Source organism: Momordica charantia (genome assembly GCF_013281855.1).
Source record: "Momordica charantia cultivar OHB3-1 chromosome 8 unlocalized genomic scaffold, Mcharantia_2.0 BLBB01000008.1, whole genome shotgun sequence".
NCBI classification, from domain to species: domain Eukaryota; kingdom Viridiplantae; phylum Streptophyta; class Magnoliopsida; order Cucurbitales; family Cucurbitaceae; genus Momordica; species Momordica charantia.
Window position 1 is genome coordinate 31,946,422 of NW_028275166.1, and position 12,995 is coordinate 31,959,416.

Genomic DNA, 12,995 nt, shown 5'->3' on the forward strand with positions numbered 1-12,995 from the left:
CGAGAATTACGAAGGGCTGGTATAAACTCATCTACCCACAAAGCAAGAGTCTAGTTGGAGTACAACTTGGAGATGTGAATATTGTGAATTAGATATCTAATGCTTAGATAAATACGGTGGTGCAATCTAGTTGCATGAGGTGCTGGATAATTTTTGGGCAATTAAGTGCTGAATTCGAATTTTGAATCCTAAGGGTGGAGTGTTACAAATAACCATCAATGAAAAATCAACCGACCGCAAGTATGGACTTCGAATTAAGTTGTAACTCAAACTTCAAAGTATACGCATGACCAAACACCACACCAATGTAAGGTCCTATTTTTAAGTCGTCAACTCAACTAATCGGAAGTTCACATAAATGACACACATATGTGAATCAATACTATCATTATAATCATCATCCTAGTAGAAGAGACCTTAATATTTTGTCATTTTAACAATACGAGTTGGGATTCAATCTTCTAATATTTTGGTCGAGATTATAATACTGTAACCTACTAAAAGCTTCATATCTTAGTAACTATAAACATACCATGGAAATATGTTATTATTATTTTATAATTAATTTTAGTTCTTTTATATTTTACAAAGTAATTTAAACATTTATAATATTTTGCCCCCTAAAGAAATACTTTGGTTGGGTGCATGATATATAATAAAAATTTTACGAAAATATGTTTTTCAATTGCATCCGATATTATAATGCAAATTTACTAAAATCAATATAAATTTTATGTATTTTAAACTACAAAATTTAATCGATGCATTTCACTTTTATATATCTTTTTTTGCAAAGATAAATATATTAAATAAAGAAAACGAAGGATCTCATGAGATCAAAGCAAACAAAATTATAAATAAATGTTTAAATCGTAAATATATCTTTTTAAATTTTAAAAACAAAATCGTAAATAAGAATAAACTTTAGTTGCCATACTTCTATTGGACCTTTCTTTTTTATAATCTTGTTTAAAATTATATACTTGTAAAAATGAATTTTAAATATATAATAACATTTATTTTACAAGTAACAAAAGATTATTGGGAAAAAATAAATTTGTATCCTAAACTAGCCATAGGTCCAATCAATTAAAACCTCAAACTAAAAATTGTATCAATTAATCATGTGTAGAATTCTTTAATTACAACATTAACCAAATATTAGAGAAAGAATGGTAGAATAGAATGGTTGGTAGTAATTTCTATTAATATGGTCGATTTTCCATATTCTCGTATTCCTCTATTTTTCACTTGCTGAAAACCGTTACAATCCCCTTGATTTAATAATTTGTTAATATTACATTTAAAGAAGTCTACACACTTGTGAGAACGAACTATTTATTAATGATTTTCAAGTAGAAACTACAACAAAGAGCGTAAATTAATTCACTTATGAAAGTTTAGAGTTCTAACAAACGCACTCATTAGCTTAGAAGCATAAATTTATCTTTTTCCAAATATTCTTTACAACAATTCCAAAAATAAAAGCAAGACTACGAATTGGGAAGCCTTTTTGTAATCTCAATTTGAGATGAATTTATCATCAACCATGTGTTATGTAACAACATAAACTTCCACATGAAATTACATTTGTGAAGGAGTACTGAACTTATTCAAAAGAGAATAAACAATGAAAATGTGTGTATGATTTCATTATCATTATAGCTATATATCATATTCACTTCTAATACAAAACCTTTGAAAATTTGGCAATAAAAGAAATACACAGCACTGAGATCTCAGAAGTTATAACACATTCATTTGGGTTCCCTAATGGAAGAACAAAAAAAAAAAAAAAACTGACAGTTTTATTATCAGTTGCAGAAAAATTACTATGTGATGGGGGGAGGGGACCAAATAAAATTGAAGGAAAAATGTAACAATTGTAAGCTAATGGTAACTAACCAAATGAAAGGGTTGAGAAATTAGGCATCTTCTGGAGGGGAACCAGCCAACCATCCCCACACACCACCTGAGTTCTGCTTCTGTTTTTCCTTCAAGGCCTCCTCAGATGCCGCCTTTTGTCGCTGTAGAAGGTCGAGTTCCTTCTGTAACGTGTCCATCGTTTGGAGTTTCTGTCGTAACTCCGCAACATCGACCTGATTATCGTTGAAAGATGAGCAGATAACCAAGATATTTATGGACTTGTAAGAGGAAGCAACATGACTGCCTGAGTATTATCTTGGACCAAGGAAATTAGCAGGTTGGTTAAACAATTTTGTAAAAAATGAACCAACTGACTAATTTTAAATTTATATTTTTTGATATGAAACTCAACCCACGATGCTCAATCTGACTGAACCGACTTGATTCAATGAAATTTAGCGGTTTTCTCAATTTTGACTTGCATCCAGCAACAGCAGACAATGAGGGGGACTAGGGAATACGCACCTCAAGTTTGAAACATCTCGACTGCTCAGCCGCAAGTTGCGAACGTACAGATTGCAGCTCCTGTAGAAAAACCATGGAAGTCAAGCATTCAGTGTCTTCACAATAGGAGTTGTGGAATGGAAATTTTTATGAAATATTGTGCAATATAAATTCCGTATTCTACATGGGGAAGTTCCTTTCAATGCTACCATCCCTCCTGAGTTACGAGATGAATGATTGCCTTTCCAAAGCAATGAACATCGATCGACATGAGTTACAAGGAGCTATTCCGATATACACGACCTTACTTGAACAGGATTTATCAACCTTGAGTTCTAAGGAGCTACCCCGACATACATACTTTGCTAGTTGGTTGAATCAGTTTTGGGTATAGCGATTACCTTGTACAGCTCAGTACTTCGGTTCTCGGCATCAGCTAACTCTTGCTTTAGTTGTAAAGAGTGTATCTTCTCCTTGCTGAGAGATGATTCCAGTTCTTCCTTCTCTGCCTTCAATGTTGCTACAAGATGTTCTTTCGTTTGCTCGCTTTTATTCTTCTGTGTGAAGTTTAAAGCATTAGTAATTTTTTACACGCTAAACAATAAAAATTATATATTTTTAATTCAAGTAATAGGAAGGGCATATAATCATGGGGTGAAACCGAGAAAAACAAGTCAAGATTATAGTGTTTTCTGAAGACAAATGGAAGTTCCCCTTTCACTCCTTTTCCACTATATATCCATACATTATATATATATAGATAACTTCTTCTGCTCGATTATTTCGCAATTTCCTAAAAGTCAGCTCACTGTGAACAGTTAACGAAGTGTAAAATGGAATAGCCTCTTTATATTCAGATTCGACGAAAATTTTGAGTGTTACAATATGACAGATCAGTACTCACAGCACAAAATCTTAAAAGATGAGAAACCAAAAGCTGCAAACATCATGCGGCACGTACCAAATGCTCTGACTCTATGTTGTCCATGACAATTTCCCTAATCTTTCCTTCTTGCGCTCCTTCAAACTCAGATTCCACATCCCTGGTGGGATTTGTTATATTATGCACAGCTGATACACTGTCAGGTACCGGAGTCTCGATCATCTTCGATTGCAAGGTTGATTTGTGGCTTGGTTTAAGAACATTAACCTAAAAGCAAGATTCCGGGTGAGTTGGAGGGAGAAGCCAGCAGACAAGCCAACACAAGAAATCACCATTCACCTCATTGGTATAACGTCCATTGTATCCTCCAAATGACACGATAATATCTTCACCCCCACAGGAGCTTACAACCAAACTAAGGCCCTGTAAGATGGCATTTAATAACTAACTTCAATGGTGACAGTGAAAAGTATATCAGTATTCACAGTGAGAAAAAAGATTGACATTCTCCAAGGAAAAAAGAATATGGGACCTTTACTATTTTACGTGGTTCAAGCAAAAAGCTTAAGACACATCCTTAGTTAATGAGATAGCGAAGCACACAGTCAATAGATTAGAATAATTTTCACCTCGCTAGCGATGGGAACACGCCCTTGAACAGATGTTACCACAGACCAAACAAGTGTTGACATATTCAGCACAACAGTTTCCGAGACCCCTGCACGAGATCGATATTTAGTTAATGTGTTAGTGGAGCATATGGTGAATTTTTATGATAAGTCCAAAACTTTACTCAACATCATGGATGACTTGCAATCTTCAATACTGTAGTAACCTACTAAAAAGAAATTTGATTTCACGGCAGTAGAAGGGAAGGTGGGAACATATCTCAAAGAAGCGCCTCAAAAGGGTTTGCCTTGGAAATCCTTTGGAGTGTTATTGCAAGGGAAAAGAGGTGAACTCACAGAAAGGAAAGCATATATTTGATCCTTGAATAATTCACTTCAAAGCATTTTTATGGCTTCAATTATAAAAGAGTTACTCCCCTTCCTTCTACCTTTAGTTTTCCCCTTGTCTCACTAGATGACTAACTAGTGAGATGCATCACCATGACTTTCACGTACACTTATTTTCTTGAAAACACTAATAAAAGAACCCAGCAGCGATTACTTTTCATCTACACTACAATAACGACGGCAAATCTTGTACTCTTTGCATCGTCAACAATTAGGAGGTAAAAAACTACCGCTTACACCATGTATTTGAAGAGCTTGTCCATCCAACGGACAGATATTCTGATGAATGTCCTTAGGGGTTAAAAGTTCAAATCTCTTACTGATCACATGTCCAAACAAATTAAAAAGAACTAATTATAAGCCCAGTAGACTATTTACTTGAAAAACTAATATCCCCTGCCTTATTCAAATTTTTGAGGTCTTGTTAATCTTATAATTTGTAACATCCAAAGAAGAAGAAAATAATCATTTAGTCAATCCACTTTTTTTTTTGGTTAGCCATTATTGCTTTGATATTGTTAATGCGAGGATATTATGAGGGTTGGTCCACGATGTGCAAAAAAGCAAGGATGATTGTTGAAAACTGTTAAATGCCAAAAAGAAGACTATACCACTCTTGTTGTCACCACCACCAACAATGAACCAATTCTCTCCAACTGTAACACCTGCATGTCCAGCTCGTGGAGTTGGTATCTCGCCTTGCTGAGTAGGTCTTGACCATTCCATCTATACAACCAGCAACCCATTTATTTGATACATATACTATTCATCGTATACCATCCATAAATAACAGTATAAATCAATAATCTCACAGCTTGCAGATCAAGGACATGCAGATCATTGAAGCAAGTAGCATGTGAACCCCCACCAAATATGAGAAGATAACGCTCAGCATGTACTGCAGCAGCATGATCAGACCTTGGAGAGGGAGGAGCCCCACTGCAGTATTGTTATCACTTGTCAGCCAAAGATATCATGGAATACTTTCAATCTGTTGGAGCTAATAAAAATTCAAAAGAGACCAAAAATCCTCCGTATTCTTCAAGTCACGCAAGTTAGTTTTCAGGGTACAAAAGAAGAATCAATAAAATCAATAAAAAATTATTCCCTGTTCCCACCCAACGAGAAAAGAGAACTTAAAATAAAAGTACAGCTCCGTGGGAGAAAAAGGTACGCTGGAATATTTTATATTTTCTTACACTGCATCAATTTCATCCCAGGTCATAGTTTCCAGATCAAGAATGTGCAAGTCATTCAGAAGAGTTCTTTTTGCATCTTGCCCACCAAATATCACCAAGCTTGTCCCAACAAGAGTCACTGACTGACCACCTCGGGAAACCTACAATTTACAAAGCCCAGATCAATTGGAAACACATGTAACAGCTGTAAAAGGGCACCCCATGTCAAAGTGATTTCAGTAAATTACTAAAAAAATATTGAAATTGCAACCTAAATCCGTTTCCTAATTCAACATGTATAATTTTTTCTCGAACGAAATGCTGAACTAAAATCACTGATGACAATAGGCCATCAATATTGCACCATCACGAGAAAATAACAAAAGCCAAAAGTTGATTTTTGAATTTTGACACCTTGAAAGAAAGGATGAAAAGCAGCATAAATATGTGCATAGATATAAGTTCTACATCAACGGGAACAAGTATACATTCAGTTCTTCAGTGTAATTTATTTTTCAATTATTATTTTAAAAATAAGATCATTGGGACTATACCGGTGGTTTCCCGTAAGTCTTCAAGGTAGACCAAGTGGAGCTTTGTACATCAAAGACTCTAACTGTAATGAGAAAAGGGAAGAGAACTGATGCAATTAGAGGAGGGGAGAAACAATCTCTCTTAAGAGGACAGTATTTATAGCTTTCCCATAAGGATGAAGATCATCTCTAATACATGGGAGAAAATAAAAATATTTTTGTGAGTTCTTCCTCCGGACTTCCCTTGTAGAAGAAAATGTTAAAGAAACAATTTTATTTTTTATTTTGAGAAAGTTAAATATATAATTAAACAGTGAATAACTTACACAATCTTGAAGGTACCTTCCAGTAATCTATCCACCAAACTTAAGTAAATAACATGACAACAGCATTAAATTTGTACCCTGAATAGCTTCAGAAGGATCCTTTGTATGACCAGCTATTGACAGAAGCTTGTTCTCCCATGTTATCTACAGTCAAACAAGGTAGATTACTAACTGCAGAAATCTGACATTGTAGCAATATCAATATCAAGTAAAAAAGATATATATGTATACTTTTTTATATGAAGTAAAAAAAAATACTGTATTTCCAATAATTATTATAACATTTGTAGTATGAATACGGCAGAGATAAGCACACTAAGACATTAACTGGAAGAACAATATGACCATATCTACAAGAAAACTTCTGTAAAAAATAAAAATAAATAAAAAATTTGTACTAACCAATGAATGACCAGCACAGGGGGTTAGCTTTTCAGGAGGTGATTCAGGAGACTGGGTCTTCGCCTCAACTTTTGTCCAACCCCAGCTTCTCAGATCCAAAACCTACATGTGAGTGCAAGAGTTAAAAAAGAGACCTACATAAAGAAATCAACAACTTCAGTCACAAAAAGGGGTGCACGTCAGAACATAAACTTATCAGCATCACTTAGATTGCCTGGGACTTTCTGTTTTATTTTTTCATTGGACAAGAAAAGAATCAATTTCGCCATTGGCTGTAGACAGAAGACAGAGCAGATATTCCACCACCCAATGAAGATAAAGGGATCTTAGAATTAAAACTTCTGAAAAACATATTTCAATTTTGAAAAGAAAAAAACATTCAGAGGCTGGAGTTAAAGAATGACCCAAACCAGAATGAAATGGGAAATTGCATGAATACAGTGAAGGAATGTAAAACATTTTACTTACATGGAGATCACTAAGATAACGACCATTGTGGTTTCCTCCAAAAATATACATCTTGTCCTGAATAACTGCTGCTCCGTGCTAAAAATGTCAAAACCATTTATTTAGAGAATGACGTGGTAGAAGATCGTATTTTTAATGAGCTAAGGAAGAAAAGCCAAAACCTCATATCGTGCTTTTGGGCGCAGACCAGATACTGGGGGTGAAATCCACTGATCGTAGACAACAATTAAGCCAAAACCTTCCACAAGAACATCCTTATCTTGAGTTTCAAGCAGGTTTCCATTTTCTGTTGATATAGTCTTGGTCTCAGGAACTGAATTCCCATTCTCAATGATCGGCTCAGGTTTTGAATCATGCTAAAAACAAACATAGCTATAAGTTTAGGTATCTAGAAAACCAGTGAGAAAAGGTGGTAATATGAAATTAAGGCCATATTAACTATACTTCAAGTTTGAATTCAATATTAAGTTCTTTATATTTTAACTTTTTTTTTTAGTACAACAAATGTGGGTGGGGATTTGAGCCTCCATTTTAAGAGGAGTAGATGCCTTAACAGCTATCCTCATGTTGGCTCTTTTTATTTTAACTTCTTTTTTTCTTTCTCTCTTTTTTGTTACAAGCTGAATGGACATTTTTAGTAACAATTTTGAGAAGTAAAAAAATTCTAATAATAACTTTGATTACTTGCTTTATTATGAAAGGCTAGTTTCAAATTTTAAATCAGCTTTATAAACAGTCATTGATGCTCTCCGCTACTCATGACTCTATCAATTAAATTATATCTACTATATCATTATTAGAGACCAATAAAACTTCTAATGAGTATATCTACTAAAAAGGTAGAAAATTTAAAGAGTTTTTAAATGATCATTTTTGACTTACTATTTAAACTATTTCAAGCATTTATCAAATTTGGAAAAACTTGAAAATTTAGAAAGCTAGTCTGAACATTTAAGTTATGTTCGTTAAGAAAAACAATAATTTTAAAAAAGTGAAAACATATTAGCTCTAGAACAATAGTAAAATAATTGTAAAATTTACTAAATTGGTAAGGGTTAAAATTAAACATGAAAACTGGGGCAAAGGATAAAATTAAATGTTTCCCTCTTCAAGACCTTTTTAGTATTACATTAGAACAATATACAAATATATCTTCTATGTTACCCTAAAATATCAAAATCAAACAATTTAAATGGTAATAAGATTCATAGTAGATTCCATGAGCTCACATTAATTTGCACGTCTAAAACTGGTTGTGGCTCTGGCTCTGGCTCTGAGACAAAGTTCGATACTCTTGAATACCAACCTGGCTCTTCTTCCTACCACGAGCAAACAAACATTAATTAATTGAAATGAGATTGCAACAACAAACATGGATTCCTCGTGTCAGATTCACACATACCTCTAATATTTTCACAAAAAGGCGCATAGCTTCGACAGGAGGCATGTTCCCAAGCCCATTCCAGCTGCAGAATCCCCAAATAAGTTCCTCAGAAATGCTCAAAATGATGGAAGAAAACTCATATTAAAAAAAGTGAGTAGTAAAGCATATTATAAACTCCTGTGCAGCCTAATCACACTGTCTATCCAATTGCCTAAAGAATGGTTAGTTAACTGTTGACACAAAAGCAATCACTAACTGAAGATGTGAAAAGAGGTTACGAATACAGCGTAACGAAACCCATCTTCGAAGAAAGTAAACCACTATCTGGTTGTCAATGACTGCCTTCAAATACAACACCACCAAACCATAACATAGATATACAATGCAGCAATTTACTACTAATTACTAGCTAACGATAATAAGATTGAACAATAATATTTTGAAAGAAATTATGCTTAAAAGCATCAAACTAATTGATGCCAAAAGCAGCCAATATTTTGACAAAAGAATGGTGATTGATCACGGAATATACTGGCATTGGCATTAATAGAATTACAGCATAACTGACACATATTGACCTCAGTATTGTAGAAACAGTATTTCGTTCTGTCTTTAAAAAAGTTAAAGACCCTCACACAGAAATGAGCGTAGCAAGTAGCAACTACTCATTAATCAGTAGCATTGGTCGAATACCATAACTAACCTTCTCCACACATTACTTCCTCCTGTAAGCCAGAGCCACAATACAACTTAATTTAAAAAAACTTGTAGACATTTTCTACAAGAAGATATCAGAAATGTAACAAGTAATGACCAACTTTTTTTGCAAGCACCAAGATGATAGGGTAGGTAATGATTAGCAAGATTCTAAACCTCATATAATCAGTATGTCGTTTTTGCATGTTGATTTAGATACTAAGGCATTTATAACGGCACGACAAGCAATATAAGCTCACGAACCTCTTCCATTTGCTTTTCTCAATTGCATGCCAACTACTGGGTTCAGGTACATTACAGCGCCCTACTGTAGCCTGTAATAAGAATAGTAAAGATTTGGGTGGTTAAATAGCAAAATGGTCCTTACCATAACTCAGGATTCTTCCAAATAAAGCTTAAACTCAAAGGGGTTGTGAATATACAGGCAATAAACCCATTCCTTGTTAATGATAGCCTATTCAATAAGACAATCTAATCACGACATACATTTAGCATTCCTTATTGTTTGAGAATTAAGTAAGCTTTAAACCCGATCTATTTCCTCCAAGCAACAAGCATCTCACTAATCAATCTCCCCGTTACATAAATTTAAATCGTAGAGTCAGATCCGCCCAACTTGTTCCCAAGTTAACAAAGGAAAGTATGGACTCGAGACTCTATATTCCATAACTTGAAAATTGGCAATCTAAAATTACAAAGTAACTCCGTAATTCAGTAAATCCGCAAGCTCGCATTTCGCCAATAATGCTAAAGATTCCACCTATAACAAGACAAGCGAATCGCACTTAAACCTCGAAAATTTCGTAGATGGAATGGACATGGCAATTCGAACAAAATACTAAATCAAACACGCTCGAAACCAATAACACCATCGCTAGACAACCAAGTCCATCAACCAGCACGAGCATGCCACCGCCATTGAACAAATTCAAACGGTCTCCGCACAAATCAAACACAAAATGCAGCCAAAACCACCCCAAACATGCACCAATCTCGAACCTCAACAAAACTGTAGAAGAAAACGGCAGAGGAACGAGCACCGCAGAGTTAGAACACGTGGGTCGTACCTGCTGATACAAGCCATACAGCAGCAGGGCGGCCTCATCGGAGAACTTGGACCTCACGGCCTTGGAAGACGACTTCGGCGATCCATCAAAACCAGCATAAGAGGCTGCGGCATAGAACCGGTCGGGATATTGCAGCCCGGAGCTCGCCCTCGCCATCGCAGCCATCTCTTCTTCCTCTTCTCTGCGAGTCTACGAATTGGAAGAACAAACAAGAATTCAACTGACGGAAGAGATGGAACTGGAGCCCGTTTGGTACCAAAAAATTTATCGTCGTTCTTGTTTTATAGTCTTAGATCTGATTTAAACTGGTTTTCTTTTTTGCTTTCTTCTTTGTTAAAACTCTGGACTGGATCTGTTCCTTTTCAATCACGAGAGTTTGCGCATGGTTTTTTTGTAATTACCGAAAAAGATTGAAACAATTTCCATTTTTCTTTAGTATAATGAAAAAACATATATGGAAATTAAAAGGATTTTTTTTTTCACCGTCGCCCCTAATTGTTATTTTTATAAAATTATTGTTGCAAAGTTGAAGTGTTTTAAGTGTACCTCTTTTATTTTAATTTTAATGTAAAATTATTTTTAAACTTAATTTTGAATTTAAATCTGTAATGGAGATTTGAATGTTTGATATTTTGATTAAAATATGTAGCTTTACTCAATTGTATTAATTTAATTATTTGAATTTAATTTAATTTATTTAGGGACGTTTTTGTAACGTTATCGTTTCCTATTTCGTGTTCCCGTTTTTTATTTTATGAGAAATATAAATGTTTATATCTCATCACATTACTCATTTCTAGTTTCTTATAAATGTTTTCAAAAAATTAACTAAATCATAAAAAGTAGTTTGGTTCATCCTATTATCTCTTATTATTTACCTATCCATTGTTAACTTCATATTAAATAATATATATATCATATATTATTGATCAACTAATTTTTCTGTATGTTGGCGGACATGCACCTATAATTTGATTTTTCCCCTCGCTTAGCAAAATGCTTATTCCTTTTTATATTTTCTTAAATAAATTAAAAGTATTTTGAATTTTTGTTTTTTTTTTTCAAGTTAATAGTTTAGACATTTATATCAAATAAATTTATATAGTAAATCATATGTTCTTCAATTAATTATATTCTTCAAATAAATGTATATCTCTCCATATTATATTTACTAAATTTTATTTTAATTTAAAAAAAATAAGTCAACTTGAATTTTTTTTTTACACATGTTGAGATGAGGCATCCAAGCTTACAATTATACTCGCTTTGGCAAGTCAACATGGGTTGAGGCATATATTCCCAACCAAGTGATCGAAGATTCTTATCCCACTAAAAAATTATTAAAAATATATTTTGTTCCTATTTATTTATATATATATTAAGAAATAATGAACAGAAGTTACTAAACATGTTTCTGTTTATAATTACTAGAAAATTATAAACCAGAGAAACCTAAAACATAAAACAACAACATTCTTAAACGGTGCTTAAGTTTTAAAATGCATCGATCTTTTTAATACTTATCTAAATTAAATATAAAATTTTAGATATAAACGTAGACAAATAAAATTTGGCTAAACTAAACAAAATATAGATGATTTATTTTGTTATATAAACTTCTGGTATTTTAACGTGCCAAAATATTACCTATGCTATTTTGTAAAATAATATTTGTCGAAATTATTGATTTGGAATATAATAAAATATTTTATTTTTACATTGTTTTATTGAAATAAAACAAAAAATAATGTATTATACTGTATTTTTTAATTTATGAAAAAAAAAATTATTGATTCCATAACAGTTATACTATTTTATGCATTTTTTAATCTGCATGAATATTGTAGTTCATATTACAATCTCTAATCATTATTATATGAAATTCTTTTTTTTTTTAATAATTTGTATGGACATTATAGTTCGTATAATACTAATCATTGTTGCTATTACATGAAAATGTAAGACCGCTAGTTTGAGTTTAACTCAATTAGTTAAGGCACGTAACTACGATCAAAAAATATGTACATGAGACCGATAACGAGAGATTTCGTGGATGATGTCGTGACAATCTTTAAAAATTTTGCCGTTTTCAAATCATTGGTGGAATTTGATGAAGTCATAGCGCTCTAAGATGGAATACGATTACGATTGACACAATACTTAACAATATTGTTAATATGAGTAGAGACGAACTCATCTGTGATATGGAACCGACTTTTGAAAAATATGAGATAGAAGAATGAGATACAACCACTAATCAATTAACTTCATGATATGTGAAGAAGAAAGATTTGAAATGAGGTTACCAACACTTCGGTCATTCACACAATAAGTGAACTTCGTCGTGATTATTAGATTGAAGAACCCCTCATGAATTTAGAAATATATATTTGCTTTGATTGAGTTTATATCTTGTCCATCCTCCACTCGTCAAGACAACCATTTTTTACATGTCAAATGTTGGAGTCTCTTCCTCTATAATTGTAATACTATATATATACACACACACGAACTAAATATAAATCATGTTAAATTTCAATTTTAGGATCCAGGATTTTAACTTAGTTCAAATTGGTCTATACAGTTTGAAATATTTTATTTTAGTTTACTCATTACGTGTTGCCTGAAATTTTAGTTTGGTCCTTATAATT

General features: G+C 33.2%; 1 protein-coding gene across 2 annotated transcripts; it reads right to left on the reverse strand.

Moving 5' to 3' along the window:
- Positions 1–1,624: 1,624 nt before the first annotated feature.
- On the reverse strand, positions 1,625–10,693 carry ACBP4 (acyl-CoA binding protein 4). Of its 2 annotated transcripts, none has more exons than XM_022295071.2 (18): positions 10,345–10,693; positions 9,521–9,591; positions 8,579–8,642; positions 8,406–8,495; positions 7,338–7,532; positions 7,177–7,254; positions 6,709–6,810; positions 6,384–6,450; positions 6,002–6,063; positions 5,469–5,608; positions 5,082–5,208; positions 4,881–4,995; positions 3,883–3,971; positions 3,593–3,676; positions 3,332–3,520; positions 2,772–2,924; positions 2,392–2,451; positions 1,625–2,099 (listed from the first exon to the last, which is right to left on the reverse strand). In XM_022295071.2, the coding sequence occupies exons 1-18, from the start codon at positions 10,507–10,509 to the stop codon at positions 1,926–1,928; spliced, it is 2,025 nt and encodes a 674-aa protein (XP_022150763.1). In that variant the 5' UTR covers positions 10,510–10,693; the 3' UTR covers positions 1,625–1,925. The 2 variants fall into 2 exon arrangements, with proteins under 2 accessions (XP_022150763.1, XP_022150762.1); XM_022295070.2 differs by having other exon boundaries at positions 2,772–2,927; positions 10,345–10,692.
- Between the last annotated feature and the right edge of the window lie 2,302 nt (positions 10,694–12,995).

Bases quoted from the DNA above. Each gene is read 5' to 3' on its own strand.
- ACBP4 (XM_022295070.2), bottom strand. From the start codon at position 10,509: ATGGCTGCGATGGCGAGGGCGAGCTCCGGGCTGCAATATCCCGACCGG. The intron at 7,255-7,337 runs GTTTTGGCTTTT...TGACATTTTTAG, and splicing joins GCCCAAAAGCACGATATGAG to CACGGAGCAGCAGTTATTCA. The intron at 2,100-2,391 runs GTGCGTATTCCC...AACGATAATCAG, and splicing joins CGAGATGTTTCAAACTTGAG to GTCGATGTTGCGGAGTTACG.